At 37.0% G+C, this 19,647-nt stretch overlaps 1 protein-coding gene across 1 annotated transcript in view; it reads left to right on the top strand.

Moving 5' to 3' along the window:
• tafa5l (TAFA chemokine like family member 5, like) overlaps positions 1 to 19,647 on the top strand; it is a 146,834-nt gene that overhangs the window by 30,948 nt on the left and 96,239 nt on the right. The window contains exon 2 of the mRNA XM_056464026.1: positions 19,010 to 19,159. Coding sequence (XP_056320001.1) covers positions 19,010 to 19,159 — 150 coding nt within the window. The remainder of the gene's footprint in view (positions 1 to 19,009; positions 19,160 to 19,647) is intronic.

Below are 19,647 nucleotides of genomic sequence, written 5' to 3'. Positions count from 1 at the left end.
TTTCAAAGTAAAGCATGATTAGAATAAAATACAAGACATTATGTGTCAAGAAATTAAGGTAGTTTATTAAAAAAAAAGATTTTTTTTTAGAAGACCTTTATAAAACATTTACTTAAAGCAAACAGACAATTCTGTACACTATAAATACTTAGTTAAAGATTTACTAAATGTTTAATGTTTTGTTCCCTTGACCTTCAAGTTACAAAATTTAATGAATCTTTAAGTAAGTGTTGATAGTATGCGGGAATATCTGTTTGCTTTTCGCACATTTTGACATGATGATTTTGATTTTTTTTTTCCTCCTGCTGAGTTTGCACAGATTTACTGTACTTAAAAGGATTGTTCCCCCCCAAAAATGAAAATACCCACTATTTATTTAAGCACTTTTCACTTGTTCCAAACCTGTTTGAGTTTCTTCTGTGAACAGGGACGCGTTTCCGAAAACTATTGTTAGTCGTCTCAGATCCCAAGTTTCGTCGTTACAAATATAGTTAGTTTATTTGGCATTTCCCAAATCCATCATCCCAACAAGCATTCGCAAACTTGTACGCTTGCAACTACACCTCTAAACAGATCCCCTAGGTTTTCGCTATTCTGTGATCGCTGAATCCAATGCAAAATCAACAAAGTCGCTTAAATAAACTCAAAATAATCGCAAAAAATGTAAATAATCTCAAACATCAAATTCCAAACCATATAATCAAATTATATTTCTTTCAGTTTGCAATTAAATGTTTTGCATTACTTATAGACGTTGCATACGCAGCGCACGTGATGTATTTGAGTGTCTCTTGAAAAAAAATAATGTCTCACCTGCGCCCTCACAAGTGTTCTAGTACATGGGGGCGGGGAGGTGTTTTGCAGCCTGTGCAGTAAGCAGATGCAGATGAAGCGTGAGTGATTTACATGTGAAGTCAATGCAAAGATGCGATTAGACGTCCTGTAGTGCAAATTGGGCGTTTTGTGCAATTGACACGCTTCAGACTGCAAAAAAGTGTGAGAAAACATCTAAAAAACGGAGCAATGGAACAGACAGAACAGCATGCAGCATGCAACCAAAACGCTTCCCTGTGACGAGTTTTACGGCAATCTGCGTTTAGGTGTATTATGGTAGGGGAAGCCCTGATGCATTTCCTGAGTGAGGTACATGTCAGATGCTCCGGGGCGCGAAATTTGAGAGAGAGAAAAAGTTTGTGCATAAAAATTATAAAGCCTTCCTTTGGCTTAATCCCTATCGTTTTAGATCTTGTCTTGACAAGAGACCAAAATAAAGAATCAACATACAGTTGAATTATTAGCCCCCTGTTTATTTTTTCCCCCAATTTCTGTTTAACGGAGAGGAGATTTTTTCAACACATTTCCAAACGTGATAGTTTTAATAACTCATTTCTAATAACTGATTTATTTTATCTTTGCCATGATGACAGTAAATAATATTTTACTAGATATTTTTCAAGACACTTCTATACAGCTTAAAGTGACAATTAAAGGCGTAACAAGGTTAAGTAACTAGGTAATTGGGCAAGTTATTGTATAATGATGGTTTGTTCTGTAGACAGTCGAAAAAAAATTAAAGGGGTTAATAATTTTGACATAATTTTCGACATAATGTGAAAAATTTCTTCAAAATAACTGCAAAGAACTTAACAAAATCTGCACGTTTCTAAAGCATGTGCAATTGTCTCTAATTAGTGTCTATAAGGTTTGGAACAAGTGAAGCTTGAGTAAATTAAGACTAAAATTGAGTGAACTATCCCTTTAAGTAGCAACCAGTGTTTACTTTATAAAGTGAACTGAACTGCAACATCGAACCATTTCAGGAGACTTTCAGAAATTACACAAAAAGCAGACGTCTTCATGTAGCGGACAAATCAAACTAGTCCAAGTGTGCCAAGTAGATCCAAAAGTGTCCGCAGTTGAAGAAAACACCCCCGGTCTGGAATGAAACAGAATAAAAAGGGGCAAACAGAGAAGCGTCAGAGGACTGAAGGAGGGGTTAATTCTCTTATCTAAATTCTGAGCTGTGGAGGATTAATGTGGGCCGTTATGGAAAGAGGTTGTGGCTCTATTTTGGAGGAGGCTGATCAGAGCGAGAGAGCGAGCGAGACAGAGCGGGGTGACCTTCAGCGTTCTCCATAGTCTTTACAATAATGATGTCTGCTGGGATTTCTCATCTCCACTCAACAAGATGCCCCCATCGCCATCAAGGTTAAAACAATTTCAATAGACTTTGCATCTGGCACGTGCGGCCTCAAATTGCACGTAAGTTTTTGTTTTTGCCGTGTAATTTTTGGTATTTGTTTGAAACTTTTCTGAGGTTTTATGGTTTATATACACTAATTAGACAATCACACATCCTTCAGAAACATTCAGGTGTTTTTGTTGTTATATTAAAGGTCCTGTGAAGTGCGACTTGTGAGGTAATGTGAACTGAAGCATGCAGACAGGGCGGAGCCTAGCGTAGCTCCTCCCCCTAAAAATATCCATTAGCATTTTGTTTTTCTCACAGCTCTGTCAGTGAAAGCGGTTGTGTTCAAGCCACAGACTGTAAAATATATGGATGTAGTATCCGTGACGTTGCCTTTAGGTTTCTTAAGAATGCAAAAGAAGCAACAAGTAGGCGTGGCCAACCAGCGCCATTTTGTTCGCGCGTCATATCACCAACCGGGGGTGACCTAACAAGGGCAAAGAAGCGGAGCGTGAGCGACGCTACAGACGCCTGCATTTTGCTTAGACGGCCTTTTCTTTGGGAGAAACGCTTAACACTTCATTACCTGCGACTCGTTTGTGTTCTGACCACATGTGTTTAGTCTTTTAATACATTGAGCCACTAAACATTGTTCATATGATGTTTTTCTACAGGAGGAAAACGCAAATTTGAAACTTCTGAACACTTAAAATATAGTTTGTGTTAGTAAATGCAAGGCATCCTCGGGTAACATGCCGGATCCGTTATCCCAATTTGTTCCGGGACCTCATAATTCACAAATTAAGCAATGGCCATATCACCTGATAATTGTAAGAAATAATTCCAAAAAGCAACTGACTGTGTAAAGCCACATAAAACAAAACAAAAATACGATGCATATGGCGAGCTCAGCAGCTAATCAGCCGGAATCAGCTGAGGTGAAGTGACAGCAACCAGTGAGACCTAGCTGTCACTCAAGTGGCCACGCCGTTAATTATGCAGGCTTAATATAACATAATATAAACAATACGGATGACCTCCCTTATGGTTGTCATGAAGGGTAATATTAGCTATATACTCCAAAATCTTTCTTTGTCCCAGGCTGTAAACACCTTTTCTGCTGTAAAGATGGCCATTTTAACAGTGGACTCAATAGAAATTTACTCTGTGGAGCCAGGACTAGCGGAATTTCGATGGATTGCAGTTTCAGTTACTTCCGTATTTGCTTCACGAGGGAGAGCGGGAGGTTGCGCTTGGTTCAAGCGCATATAGAATCTTAAAGGGGACGGGGCATATCAGAAAACTAGAGGTCACAGGATTTGATGAGAAACTGAAGGTCGAGGTGACGTCAAAAAAGTTTGATCTATTTAGGCGGAAGTGACTAACTGCAAGCTTTGGATGTTTATATCTTCTAAATGTGAATTTTGTCACTGTCTTGTAGCACACACGCTTATAGATTAACATACAGATTCTAACTTGATTATTATTTCATTGGGGCAAAGTTATGTTTTAGTTTCTTTGCTATTTTAAAGGACGCTAAGTTTGTTTGGCACACTTTCTGTAATGGGTTTCCATCCATAAAAAAACACTTTCTCAAAACTTTTTTCTTAGGGTGTTTTTACACCTGCCTTATTTAGTTTGGTTGAATCGCACTAGAGTTCATTTTCCCTCTTTGTGCATTTTGTTTGGGCAAGTGTGAATGTAGCAATCGCACTCGAGTGTGCACCAAAAAAGCGTACTGAGACCTCCTTAAAGAGGTTGTCTCGGTACGCTTTCAAACAAACCCTGGAGTGGTGCGTTTGTAGTGAGAACATGATCCGAACTAAAACAGACCCAGCCGCAAAAAGTACTGTGCCTTTTTGGACTAATCCAGCTACTGTAGTCCAATGCACTGTCCCATCTTATGGGGTGTGGAGGAAAAATATTTGATGACAGCGCTTTACCAACAATTTTAAACAGAGAGAGAGGGAAAAACATTACCTGATGGATCGTTGGTAATATATCCGAAAGATGACCATTAGGATTGGGCCAATTTGGCATCATACGTTGTCTAATGTGAAACATTGCGATGGACGATGGCATCGTCGTCGTAGGTGGCGGTGAAATTATTATTTATGAATAATTAAATAATAATTCATAACAAATTAATCATTTGTTGCCCACCATTTCAACTACCTGACCTGCATGGTCTTTATTTTACCCATACGCAAATTATAAATTAATAAGATAAGTTACACACAAATTACCACCTGTCACTCACTTTTCCCACGTGACTCTGGCATGAATAGGCAGAGTGATCTGTGTCGTTATGATGGCGTCGACAAACTTGGTTGGTAAAAAAGGTGCACAACCAACAACACCCAACCAACAGTATCTTAGGTTTTCACTAAAATTACTAAGTACAAGTGTGAAAGCGAGAGATTGAACAGTGTACTGATGCTGTGACACGTTACCGGATAAATTCAAAAGACAGAAGAGTCATTATAGAGACAAGATTAATTAAATATCACATTTAACAACTATAGTGAGACGCGATCCAGTGGTACATCCTTGATAAGCTGTCTTATGTGCACTGCTCTCGGGGGTGACTGCTGGAACTCGGTGTCAGTCGCACGCATAGCCTACACTGCAGTGCACAACAGTGTTTGTGTGTGTGTGTCTGGTCACGTGACGTGCGTTTTTAGCAGTATAGTGTGGAATGAGGCTTTTCAGAAATGCTAGATAAAACGTTAATGTGGACGTGGATCATTTTCATTTATTATTAGTGTTAGTATTAGTGCAAACGGGACCTAAGTGTGTATTTTTCTTGAGCAGGTTGCTGCTGGGGCAGGGCGGAGAATTACGATTCCAGCTCAGCATTGTGATGTCTGTTGGCCATCAGCGATGGACGATGGCATTGTCTATCGACCCAACCCTAATGACCATGTCGCAGTTTAGCTAAATTAATTCACGCCTCCTCCTGAAGTGACTTGCGATGCTCCTTCACCGTTTGCAGTGCATTAAAACATTGTTTTTTTAAGCCGCAGCCATGCTTCATTCTCGAAATTTATAGTTTGTCTAAAGTGATGTGTACAAATTATGTAGTATATTATGACCAGGGATACAATCAGCCAGCGCAGTCGTTCCTCCATAGTAATAAGTGACATTTTGTGTCTGCCGGATTATTTACTTGCGGGAGTTCCATTGGCATTTTCCCACATGTTAATTTTGACCAATTGAAAAGCAGTTTAGGAAATACGTTCAACAACATCTGGCCAATGAGTGATGTGGATTTTGTCTCATGACTGCAGTTTGGTTCTTTTCAACTGGTTCTGACCAAAGCATATGGTGTGTGGTGTGAAAAGGACCCAAAAACGGCAGAAAAATGCTACAATGTATCATTTGTTATCCTTGGTCCGGACCAAATGAGTCAAACCACAGATGTGAAAGCACCCTTACAATGCCTGGAATGCTTAGTTTAGTAAGTATTGAAAATGCTTGACGATACTAGTACAGTGTGTTTTAATCAAATCTGGATCAGTATCGATGTAGCCTGGATTTTAGCTCTGGAGGCTTTTTTGGTACTTGTACCACAGTTATGCAAAAGACTCTGCATGTTTAGTCATTTCTTAGATGCAAGAATTTGCATGTTTGCTGTGATAGTTTCATAGATGTATGTAAGTGAATGGTTTGCATGTACTGTATGTGCTAGTAACATTAAATCTATTAGGTCTATTGAGACACTTTTTTTTGATCATCCCAATGGCAAAAAGTGTCCCAAATGAATTCTGAATTCACCAGTGTTTGAGCATTTTTGAACCCACATACACAATACTTTCTCTACTTAAGATGTATGTGAGGGTTTCATGTTTGTTTGTACGAGTGAGTCAAGTTTTATTTAAGCCCTGTACATACAGGATCATATTCGTAAATTCTCTCATAAACATCAAAGTAAATTTTTTATGCAATTAGGAGATACATTCAGCTTCATTGGTTTATAACAGGATTTTTTTGTACCGTTAGTGGAGTTTTTGTATGTGTGTGTTTCAAAAATAAATGCATGATTCTTAACATGATGTTGTTAAAAAACACCAGCTGATGTTCACATCAAGGTTGCCAAACTAGCACAATAGGGAGTCAAAAATAGCCTCAAACTAGCCCCATATTTTACATCACTGTATGGAAAAATTACAGTATGTTTGTGATTATATAGATTATGTTGTCATTAAAACTTAAATTGACAACACATTATACATTCAAGATATGGATTAAATTGAAAAAATGTATATTATTAATTAAGATATTAATTGTAATTGTAAGACTTTCTTCTGTAGATAACATGTACTTTGCAGTTATGATTTAGCAACAATCCTAGACAGTCTGCCAATCTGTTACCATAGAAACAAAAACAGCAGCTCACAAAATGCCCCTGCACCTCATAAAATTGTGTTTACTCTTTCATCATTCTAGCATTTTTTTTAATCATTGGTAGAACATAAATTTGATAACATATAAATGTCAATATTTATAAATATAATTAATGCATGTCAAACCTTTAACCCAAGTTAAATGGTTTAAAAGTATCCCAATTCAGTAGAAATACTGGACATGGCAACCCTGGTTCACGGGCAGCCCATGAAGAGGTTATTATTATTACACAAATTAATATTTGATCCAAATAGACCCCGTATGGAAATGAAACAGTAATTTCCAACGATTTGTTTCAATGGTTCAGAATCGACTCATTCTTAAGCGATAATAACTTTATTGTGCACTTTGATGCATGGAATAAACCTTTTTCTTTGGACGATGATGATGCGTTTCAACGCTTATTAGCATCTTTTATGTAGATCTTATGTAAATAGTTTTTAGAATTTCGATTAACATGTATTACTTTTATGTATTACACTTATAAAGCTATACTTCATGTTAAATCACTTTGCATTAGTACCCCCAACACACCCCCCCCCCCCCCCCCCCCCCCCCCAAAAAAAAAAAAAAAAAAAAAAACCAACAACACATTACTAAATATGTTTATCTGGAGCTGTTTTGGTCTGTAATGTTTTATAATTATTATTTACCAAATAAAAAATAAATAGTATACATTAGCAGCAAATAAATTAGCAAACAGTCTAGCTTATTACAATTAATAGCTATTATAAAGAAATAGAATCAAGTTATCAAATCTCATTAATCTTTTCTTCACTGTATAACTTACACATTCTGATTAAAGAGCAACGAATAAATCTCATTTGTTTAGATTTTTTGTTTGATTAAATTAAATAACCGAGGTGTCACTTTAAAAATGCACACATCGAACGTTCGATTGCTTTACTATATGTATATGGTTATTTAGGACAAAATTAGTTGTGTTTGAAAAAAAAATCCCCGCCAAGATCGACATCTTTAGATGTTAATATTATTATGATGTAAATATGTCTGTTCAAACACGAACCTAAAACCCAGACTTTCACTTCGCTTCAAATCGCATGTACAGAATCCGTTTGGGAAACAGCGTCTATGTATTACTATGGGGCGCGTAAGCTGACAGTCACGCCCCATTATATGACTGTTTTGAGGATTGCATAGGAGAGGGGAAGGCACCGGTAATGAAAAGGAAGGGAATCCTGCTGTATATTTATTTTAAAGTGTTTTCATGCCTAAAAAAAATGAAAGCACAGAAAAGACTCGCATTTAAGAGCGAGGGGCGTCCCCTGGTGGTTCGGCGGTATGTGTTGCGTATATTATTGTCACCCTTCAAAGAAAGATGGAAAGTATGGGAGAAATAAGGGACAATAGCTTTACGGGATGATAGCAGGATAGAACTGTAAAATACTGGAACATCCTGGGAAAAATGGGAGGGTTGTCAAGTATGAGACTAGTTTAGTAAAAAGAAAGAAAGAAGAAATGCCCGCATGTGTTTGACATTATCGCAAACAACAGTAGTCTAGTAGTGTTTGCTTTGCTTTGGCTTTTTGGGGGTTAATTATTATGATATTCCAATTGCAACAGAGAAATACTGGAAAATCTCTGTAGACTGATGGCATTTCATGCTGTTTAGCCTTATAATCTTAAAATGTGAGCAAAATCCCCTGTTTTGTCATCACTTTAGACATTATGCTAGAGAATCATTCAAGTACTAGCTTTAAAGTGATGTTGGTGAAGTAGCAACGGTTTCTGCTGTTCTGACGTCAGCTGCAGATGTGAATGAATGGTGGAAGAAAGTAGTTCCTCATACAAAAGGATTTTGAGACTGTTTATAAACTAAAATCATAATCTGTCCAGAAAACATCAAAAGGATGAGATTTAATTAATACATGGAATAATAAATGATTTTCTTTTTTTGAGATTTAGAAAAGAAACATTTATATTTACCATTTAATATCTTCCTTCTTTCAATAGTCAGGGGTCAGAAAGTCTTTTTTGACCCATATGTGTAAAATTAATGTAAAAAAAAATGCCTGGAATAACAAATTATAAAAAAATATTTTGTAGATTTATTAAAGAAACATTTCCCAATAATTAAAATAACATAGGGAATGAATATGGGTCATTTTAGACCTATGCTGTGCATTAGAACGGTCGGTTCACAAAGTATTTTTACTCAAAATCTAAGAAAGAGAAATGTCAATTAAGGATGTGTTGATCAAAAACAAGTTGACTGATTAAATCTTGAAATACCAAGTGATTAAACAAATTCATTGTAAAGGTGATTGTAAAGATAAAAAATAGTTGAAGTCGGCTTACTTTAGACCCACGTGGTGCATTAAAGGGTTAAAAACAACACTCTAGAACTGTGTCCATTGCACTTCACTCTCAATCCCTCTTCCTTCCTTCTGAAAGGCAGGTGTCTTCTCGAACTCCACTGACCTTAACCTGTTGTTTTGAAATCGTAATTGTTGAAGCCGCTGGACTGTGAAACCATTTGGTGGTCCTGTAGGGAGTCCGCGCTTTGCGTTCAACACGTCTATCTTAATCAGCTCAGCCCTTGCCGAGTGTTGACCAAGCAGTAGCGGTCATCAGCTGCACACTGCTGTCTTTGCATTTCAATGGGTCAAGTGCTAATGCAAGAGAGGGTGGGTTTGCTGTTTTTGTGCATGTCGGTGTGGGGAGGGTGTAAAATATGATGAATAGCAATAAGCTCGTTCGGGCTCTGCAATCAGTAGCCGGTTAAAGCTGGAATCAAGACCGACAAACAGAGAATATGGTGCATGAATAGACTACCTTTCACCAAGCTTTGATTAAAGTTGTAGTGTCACTGCATTTTGGAGACAATGCTTAGACTTTTTTTAGGGGTTTTGGATGATGAGATCTGATTGGCTTTCCGTTTTTTGTTCTGATCCGAGTGAATTATTGCGCCCTTGAGATGAGCTTCCTGTGAAAGGGAATCTTAAAGCAGGAGTCGCTGGTGATTCATCAATGTTCCCCAGTTCTATTACACATATAAAAATCCCCTTTCATCACATCTCTGTTGGCCCTTCAACGGAATCACACAAGATTAATTAATATTGTAAATCTGCTTTTATTGCCGTTTTAAACAGCTGGGTTCATAGAGCTGTACCTCGACACGTTCCTCTTTGATCAAACACAAAAAGAACGAGCGAAGGAGTGAAGGAAAAGGCTTTTCTCTGTGATGTGAATTATGATTATGATAATGTGTGAGTCAGCTAATGTCTAGCCAGACTTTTGCACTTTCTGTTCTTTTTTTCTCCAAAGCTTGCCGGTCATCGTGGTCACTCGAATTGAAGCTGTAAGCTTTGCCAGCACACTAAAAGTGTCAAAAATACACAGAACAGCATTTATGCCTGTCAGAGAAAGTGTTGAGATGAGTTGGTCTCGGTGGACATGAGAGAGAGATTTAGCTTCATAAATGGTTTGAACCGCAATGAACACCTTTGGAGAAGTGAAAAGCTACCATTTTTTTTGAAGAGTGATGCAGTAAAACGGCCCCAGGCACCTATTTTCTTTTAAAGATATGATTAGAAACCAAAATGAGAAATTAGTTTTACATCAACTTGAAACTTGCCTGTTTTATTCCTTTTTGATTTGTGCAAATTGTAGGTTGTCTGGGCACATTTTGAAAGTTCCAGTGAAAGGAGAAGTGAGAAGTTAGCATTTATAAAGAGAGACGCCATAAATGGTCTCACAGAAACTCCTATTTTCTTTAAAAAATACATGATTAGGACCAAAATGAGAAACTTGTAGTGCTTTACTTTTTCCACATTTAATGTTACAGCCTTATTCCAAAATCGATTTTTTGAAATTGTTGCAAATTTATTAAAAATAAAAAAGCTGAGAAATCACATGTACATCAGTATTCACAGCCTTTGCTCAATACTTTGTTGATGCACCTTTGGCAGCAATTACAGCCTCAAGTCTTTTTGAATATGGCGCCAAAAGCTTGGCACACTTGTCTTTGGGAATTTTTGCACATTCCTCTTTGCAGTACCTCTCAGGCTCTATCAGGTTGGATATGAAGCGACGGTGTACAGCCATTTTCAGATCCCTCCAGAGGTTTTCAGTAGGATTTAGGTCTGGGCTCTGGCTGGGCCACTCAAGGACATTCACTGAGTTATTGTAAAGCCACTCCACTGGTATTTTGGCGGTGTGCTTTGGATCATTGTCCAGCCGTCGATGAACCGTCGCTACAGTCTGAGGTCAAGAGCACTCTGAAGCAGGTTTTCATTCAGGATGTCTCTGTACATTGCTGCATTCATCTTTCCCTCTATCCTGGCTAGTCTTCCGGTTCATGCTGCAAAAAAATATCCCCACAGCATGATGCTGCCACCACCTTGTATTACTCTAGGGATGGTATTAGCCTGGTGACGAGCGGTGCCTGGTTTTCTCTAAACATAATACCTGGCATTCACTCCAGTTCAATTTTGGTTTCATCAGAACAGAGAATTTTGTTTCTTATGGTCTGAGAGTCCTTCAGATGCCTTTTGGCAAATTCCAGGTGGGGAGTGGCTTTCGTCTGGCCACTCTACCATACAAGCCTGATTGGTGGATTGCTGCACAGATGGTTGTCCTTCTGTAAGGTTCTCCTCTCTCCACTGACGAGGGCTGGAGCTCAGAGTGACCATTGGGTTATTGATCACCTCCCTGACTAAGGCACTTCTCCACCTGATCACTCAGTTTAGATGGCCGGCCAGCTCTAGAAGAGTCCTGATGGTTCCAAACATCTTCCACTTATGGATGATGAAGGCCACTGTGCTCATTGGAACTTTGAGCAGTAGAAATTTTTCTGTAACCTTCCCCAGCCTTGTGCCTCGTGACAATCCTGTCTCAGAGATCTACAGACAATCCCTTTGTCTTCATGCTTGGTTTGTGCTTTGACATGCACTGTCAACCCTGGGACCTTATGTAGACAGGTCTATGCCTTTTCAAATCATGTCCAATCAACTGAATTTACCACAGGTGAACTCCAATTAAGCTGCAGAAACATCTCAAGAATGATCAGTGGAAACAGAATGTATCTGAGCTCAATTAAGAGCTTGACAGCAAAGGCTGTGAATACTGATTTACATGTGATTTTTTTTTTTTTTTTTTTATTATTTTTTTTTATTTAATATTTTTTTAAGGTTTTTTATTTTTAATAAACTTGCAACAATTTCAAAAACTCTATTTTTTCACGCTGTCATTATGGGGTATTTTGTGTAGAATTTTGAGGAAATAAATGAATTTAATCCATTTTAAAAATAAGGCTGTAATGTATAGAAAATGTGGAAAAAGTGAAGCACTATGAATACTTTACATCAGTACGGATGCATGTCTTGATGCTTCCCAGTTTTGATCCATTTCAGTTGTCTAAACAGTTCAGTTCAGTTGTCTGTTGATTGTCTGGGCACATTTTGACGGATCCAAGCATCATTTTTATTGTATAGGTACTGAGAAATTAGATTTGATGTTTGTGTTCAGAGCTGTTGGATTAGATATTTGTTTTTTGTCATTTTTAAGCCCCACCAAAACATGTTGTTCTAATTGAACCAGAATGTACAGGTTGTTCTTTTTCTGCAGATCCAGTCAATGATGATTGAAGATTTAAGACTTAACAAAAGGACATGGTGTAGTACAGTGTAAAATGAAATGCTGGGTTCCACACAATCGATTTGTGTAGGAACAACATGAAGGAATTAAGTTAACTTGTTATTTTTTTATAAATTTAAGTGGATTAAAAATAAAATAGTCAAGTTGTCAACATAACTCAAGAATTGTGTTGTTTCAGCTCATTTTAAATAAGTAGTTTGAACAAACAGCAAATGTAATTTGAGTGTACACTACCTGACAAAAGTCTTGTCGTCAATCCCAATTGTAAGAGCAACAAATAATATCTAGACTTCTAGTTGATCATTTGGAAAGTGGCAGAAGGTAGATTTTCTCAGATGAATCATCTGTTGAACTGCATCCCCAATCATCACAAATACTGCAGAAGACCTACTGGAGCCCTCATGGACCCAAGATTCTCGCAAAAATCAGTCAAGTTTGGTAAAGGAAAAATCATGGTTTAGAGTTACATTTAGTATGGGGGCATTTGAGAGATCTGCAGAGTGGATGGCAACATCAACAGCCTGAAATATCATTACATTACAAACCACAGGAGAGGGCAAATCCACATCAAAGTTCCTGAAAGCAAAGAAGGTCAAGGTGCTCCAGGATTGGACAGCCCAGTCACCAGACATGAACATTATTAAGCATGTCTGGGGTAAGATGGAGGAGGCATTGAAGATAAATCCAAAGAATCTTGATGAACTCTGGGAGTCCTGCAAGAACGCTTTCTTTGCCCTTCCAGATGACTTTATTAAGTTATTTGAGTCATTGCAGAGATGAATGCAGTCCTCCAAGCTCATGGGAGTCATACACATTATTAATTCTTTTTCCACTACACCATGACTTTATATTCTATACTGTACATTATTTCTGTTAAGTGACAAGACTTTTGTCTAAGCAAAATCAGACCTTACTGTTCTAATTAAATAATTAAACATCAAAGTATGATCCTATTTTATTTTGGTAAAATAGTCATAATCTAGAGGCTTTTGCCTTTCATATAAGCCAGTTCTGATACCAAATGATCAACTAGAAGTCAAGTTATTATTTGATGTTCCTAAAACTTGGATGTGTGATGAGACTTTTGTCAGGTAGTGTATAGTATAGTTTAAAAATACACTGTAAAATGATACAGATGAGACTAAAAATTGTTGTTTTTATTTATAGTGAGTAAACACATTGTAAATTGGAACTGTTAAACTTGACTTAACTTAATTTTTATTTGTATGCACATAATTTGTTTATTTAATAATTTTAAGGCAGCTGGTTTACTCAGTTTTTTAAGAAAAGTCAACTCATTGCTTTTTACAGTGTAAAAGTTCAAAAGTGTGATTCTGCAGTAATGCTTTTTTTATCTTTTGTTGAATCGTTCTTATATGATGAATTATTTCATAATGCAGCATATGTTTTAATGTTCTAAATAACCTCACGAGTCATTTGTATCAGGGTTAAATATTCAGAGCTAAATATTCATTTACTTTCGACATTAACCTCGCTGAGTGTGAATCGAGAATTGAAGTGTGAATTGAGTTTATAGAATCTATAGAACAACCAAGAGAGTCTGATTCACAACCCATTCAGACCAAAGCTTGCTGGTCATCATGGTCACCTGAATAGAAGCTGAAAGCTGTGCTAACGCACTAAAAGTGTCAAAAAATACTCAGTCCAGCATTTATGCCTGTCAGAGAAAGTGTTGAAGGGAGGTGGTGTCGGAGGATGTGAAGGAGAGAGATTTAGCTTTATAAAGCATCCATGAACACCTTTAGAAAAGTGAAAAGCAGCTATGTATAGAGAGTGACACCTTAAAAGGCCTGAAAGTGCAGTTTCCTTCATTTAAAAGCAAAATTAAAACCCAAAAATAAGAAAGTTTATTTCACATGGTCTGATGTAAAATAAGTTTGGCGGTATTTGAAAGATTTAGCATTTGTGTTGCAACATTTTCATAGTTAAGGTAATTAAAAATGAGGTTTTCGGCTCATATTCAGGAATAGATATGTATTTTAAAAGATTATTTCAGAAGGTAACGTTAATAAAAATGGCCTTCTGTTATTGTGAAACATACAAATTGTTCTTTTCCATGCAATTACAGTGAGTGATTACAGGCGCTTTCAATCATCAAAGTACATGGAAAAAAAAATTACTTTTAGGACATGTTAGATTTGTGCAAGGCACAGTCAAAATTAAAGAGACCGAAACATTAAGTCAGAGAGTTAAACCCAGTCTGTTTCATGAATAAATCATTTCACCCAATTTAGTGAGCATTCATTTAAAAGAATTCTGAGTAAAAAAAAAGTATTCATTCACAAATGAATCAGATGACTGTATACAGTTGAGTAAATTTAGCCACATTTATAGGACACGAATCAAGCAAATTTTGGAGCTTGATTAAAAACTGCTTAGCTACTGTCCACTATTGGTTGGTGCAACCAATTATGAACATTAACTAAATAGTTTTTATTCATTACTATACTTACACTGTAAAAAGTGACAATAGCTACTTTAATTTTAACAAATTTTGAGTAAACTTGCTTCCTTAAAAGCTACAAGTTGACTTTTTATAAAAGGTGAGTAAACCCATTACCACCTGCAAAAGTTAAGTTGACTTTATTATTTTTTATAATAAAATTTTTATAATTCTGCATTTATTTAATTTCATAAAAAATATTAGGTTGTACTTTTGTCAGAGTATTTCTATTTTAAGGAACATTTAATTTTGCTGCGTTCTCATAAATTCATGTCTTCAGTTAATAACTTGCTGATTTAAACACCCCCATCGAATGTTATCACTTGATTGATTGAATGAGCGTTATCAGTGGATATCAAGATACTACAAAATACTTTTACAAGGGAGCATGACATTTCTTCGCAAACTTCCATCAATAGGAATATTCAATCAATCCCTTCACCGTTAAATTAGACTTTCTCTTTCATTTTAGCTTAAATTTTGTACAAAATTCATACAGAAAGTCCTGTCTAGAAGATAATCTCTTTAATCACTGTAAAAACCATGTAATGCAGATAATGGGTTGGAATATACTATATCTCTTCATTGTGTTTCCATCAATTGCGTGGCCAGTGAAATCTCTTAACAGTCTTATTTTTCAAAAGGATAATATATGAAGAGGTTATTTGATTTATTTTTTGTTCAGGAAATGTAGCTTTTTTGCAATTGAAATCTTCAATACCTAATGTAAAACCGTGAATTCTGAAAACTACTAAAAGCAAGTATGTTTTATGCATGAATTTAGTAATTTCCATAAATCATGTGTTTTGCAAGTCTACTCTTCATAGCATGTTGAACATAAAACATGCATGATATCTCAAAAAAAGTAGTTTGTTTTTTGTAAATAAACTCTTCATATACATCCTGCTGCTGTATAACAGGAGTCTGGAGTTTTTGACCAGTCTGTATAGACTTGAGTATTATTAAATATTTGTGTCTCGTATACTGTATTGTGCAGTTTTGACATTTCTTCATTAACTGTACAGTGCATCTGCAGATCATCTACTGGCATTTGAAACAGCCAATGTAGGAGTCACCGCTGTAGGACTTATTTGTATGTTGTTTGTTAGGGGTGTGAACCTACACTGGTCTCACGGTTTGGTTACGATTATCATGCCATTGATTCGGTTCAATTCGATATCTCGGTGCATTGACGATGCTTTCCATACATAATTAGATTTTTTCTTCACAACACAAACATTTATTTTTTATTGAAGTCTATAAATATATTAATAATTATATATTATTTGTAATACAATTTTGTCCTTTAATACAAGCAATCAGATATATGAACTGTACCTTTAATTTTACCAGCTCAAAGAAAGTACTCTTTTTGAATGTTTCAAACAAAACTCCAATACATGCACAGAAGACAGCATGAGCATGTATAGCAAATAAACTAATGTAAATATTATAATGTAATATTATCTTGCTTTTTGAGCGCTGTCAAGCGAGGTCTTATACGCCTATGATTGGTCATTGTCGTCACCAGCTGAACAGAAAGAACTGCGATTGGCTTTAGAATTGAAATCGCTGTTCACCGATGAGTGACATGGGAAGAACAGCCACGATTACAGTCTATATGTGCATAATATGCTGTTATCACAAGTAATCCGTAATAGACACAGTGGAGAAAACTCGCACCTCGGGGACCCTCGTGTCGGGATCCACAAGTATCGCTTAAACAGCCAAGAGGAGAAGAAAAGTTACCTCACGAACAGGCCAGCGAGTCAAATGTCCAAAGTGAGAGAAGAGAGAGGCAGAGATGGATTTTTACATAATTTCTGCCTAGTAGTGAAATAGCGGCTCGTGTGCTGTGCCTTTTTCAGTGTCAATGAAGGATTTCCAGCAAACTCACTAGCAGTTGAATTGTGCAGAATTATCTATGTTTAAGTAGTAGGATTGTTTTATTTACTCGCCCTCACCTCCTTCGCCATAGTATTCTACTGCGACGTTGCACATAGGAGATAAATGACGTCAGTATGTAATAACCGGTTATGATCTATTACTGAACCGATATCGAATTGTCCCCATCTGCATCGCGGTGCACAGAAGAAACAATTAATTTTGACACCCGTATTGTTTGTCTTATTTTCTTGGCATCTACATCAGCAATCCATCCAAAACTGTTATTATTTGTGCAGTATACTCATTGTCCCAAGAATTTTTAAGTTCTTCTTTAACTGGAAAAGTCCCAGTTTGCCCCCTCAGAACACAAGTACACAGTCTTTAGCTGTTTTATATTTCTAAGCACCCTCTGCATTTCCACCTGCAGCACTGAGACTGAGAATGATTATGTGCTGAAGGCTCCACATCCTGTTCTTAAGGACTAATATTTTATTCCATCTCATTTCTCAAGCAAAGATGCTGATGCCAAATTGTACACTATACTGGCATTATATATTACTGGTCTTAGCATTGTGCACTATAAACTTTTTAGTGATCGTTGACTTTTGTTGCCATTTGTCTGTTATTTTCTTTATATGTGTTGCATAATTTCCATCCATACACAAGCATTGACCACCTTCTTAATCAGCCTATAGGCAAATAAGGCTACGTTCACACTGCAGCCAAATGTGGCCCGAATCAGATTTTTTTGCCCACATGTGACTCAGGTATTGATCGTGTAAACAGCCCAAACCGCATGGAATCTGATCTTTTCAGGTCAGATCTGTGCCACTTTCATATGTAGTATTAAATCAGACACAGATCTGATGTTTTGTAATGGGACCGCAGTGTGAACGGTTGTGTAGGATTTCATGCGACTTTAACATAATCTTCGAGCGACATGCGTCATCATTCTGTGCTGCAAACATCCTCTACTCCTCAGCATCACAGTAGAATGACACACACAGTGATTACCACAAAGTTGGTTGTTCATTTTGAAAAAGATTTTGGAGGCAAAACTGGTGCTTGTTAACGATTGAGGCACGGGTTGATCGCGAAGGTGAAGAGCGTCATGCGTGTTGCGGATAGGGGATCCGTGTGCAAAGGAGGGAGTACTTTCTCTCAGAGAGAAAAAAGGGCAGGTGCTCGAGCACCCAAACCCCCCTTCTGTACGTGTCTGCTGTTTATAGCGAAGTAAAATGAAATAACTCTGCAAATGGAGATAAAGCAACTCCGCTTTCACAGTTCAGTCTGCGGCTGCTCATTAACCCTTGATGAGTTCACTACACCAGTGGTCAAAGTGTGACATACTACGGTTGTCATAAACCACAAATGATCAGTGTTTTCAGTGACTTATTTTAGATTTCAAATGGAAATACACATTAGTAGTAGCAGAACAATCATTTACAGTTCATGAAATGCATCACGCTTATCTGTGAAAAGAGTAATAATCATATAAGCATGATCTGACAACGTGCTTACTTCATACAGTATCGTGTGTGCATAATTAGACATTTTGTGCTGTCCGTATCTGTACCTTTGCGCATGCGGGTCAGTTTAGGATCTGTTCACACTGCAAATCTGATATTGGCCACATTTATAAGAGCAGTGTGAACAGCCGTGCAAAAACAATCATCTCTGAGAAAAAATCCGATTTGAGCACTAAGCCTCGCAGTGTGAACGTAGCCTAACTGGCATCAATCTGAGGCAGCATTTTAATGATGTCATCACGTAGTATCCTTACAAATCATTTAATAGTATTTTAAAAATACAAAAATACAAGACATTAAAGTATTTTGATACAAAATAGTCACCCATTTTCAGAAACCCTATCAAATACAAATTACAAAATACTATTTTGTGTTTGAAATACATATTTAAAATACATACTGCCCATCCCTGGTTGTGTTATACTTGTATACAGTAATAGGTGTATTTTCTTCGTTTGACTTGTTTGCACTCTTGAATTATCATTATCAGCATATTAAAACTGCAGTGCAGAACACATAAGTTCATCAATCAGAATTTTCTTTACGTTTACTATTAAGAAAATAAAAATCAAGTACTTTTTTTTTATTATTGTGGTGTCTGTCTGTTTGCTCAAGTATTTGACATGTGCATCTTGTCCACCACTGGCAACAACATGAGGCTGAGAAAACAAGTTTTGAGTAAATTGTTCCTTTAAATGTTGTTTCACTGAGAGTCATCCATGTTTATTTCCCTCTATGATTGCCTTGGCAGTGACACTCAGACTGGTATACAGAAACGCACTCAAAGATGAGGTTATTTTAAGGGATGTCACATATTAATGCTGATGTTTATAAATCAAAATTGCACTATTGATATCCATCTTTTTAAAGCCATGCCTTCTGAAATGCATGTATGTGTATGTGTTTCCTCCGCAGGTCAGTTGGCAGTAGGCACATGTGAGATAGTGATGTTGAATAGAGACAGCAGTCAACCCAAGCGCACTATCGCCAGGCAGACGGCCCGCTGTGCCTGCCGGAGAGGACAGATCGCTGGCACCACACGAGCCCGACCAGCATGCGTGGACGGTGAGATGCAACCCACACATACTCACATTGTGTGCATGTACACACACACACAGAGTACTGTGCAAACTTCTTAGCCATCACCAGTTTTTACACAGGTGTGTGTGTGTATAATATATAGAGATGTCATGTTTTGTTTTGTACCCTGGTTTTGGGGTCACGGTTTTGATGCAGGTCTGTTACAACAGGAATAAACTACAAATCCTCAGTGCTTGCTCTTTTCTCTTGAATTTGAACCGGTAGATTTGTTACAATGAGCTACAAAACTGAAAAGCTTTGTGTGATACTAAAGCACAAAATAAATAAATAATTTATAAATGTTAAAAAACTTGAATGTTTCAAGAAATTTCATGATCTCAAATACTCTTCTAACATGGGGAGACATTAAAAAGCGTTTTAAAATTCCAGCTAATATCACTTTATTCTCGCCTATTGCTTTTAACCCTGATTTCCCAATATCTTTCCAAAATATTGTTTTTTCAAATTGGTCC

This window comes from Danio aesculapii, chromosome 8 (assembly GCF_903798145.1).
Source record: "Danio aesculapii chromosome 8, fDanAes4.1, whole genome shotgun sequence".
Taxonomy (NCBI): Eukaryota; Metazoa; Chordata; class Actinopteri; order Cypriniformes; family Danionidae; genus Danio; species Danio aesculapii.
The sequence above is the reverse complement of the archived record's forward strand: the minus strand, read 5'-3'. Positions and strand labels throughout refer to the sequence as shown.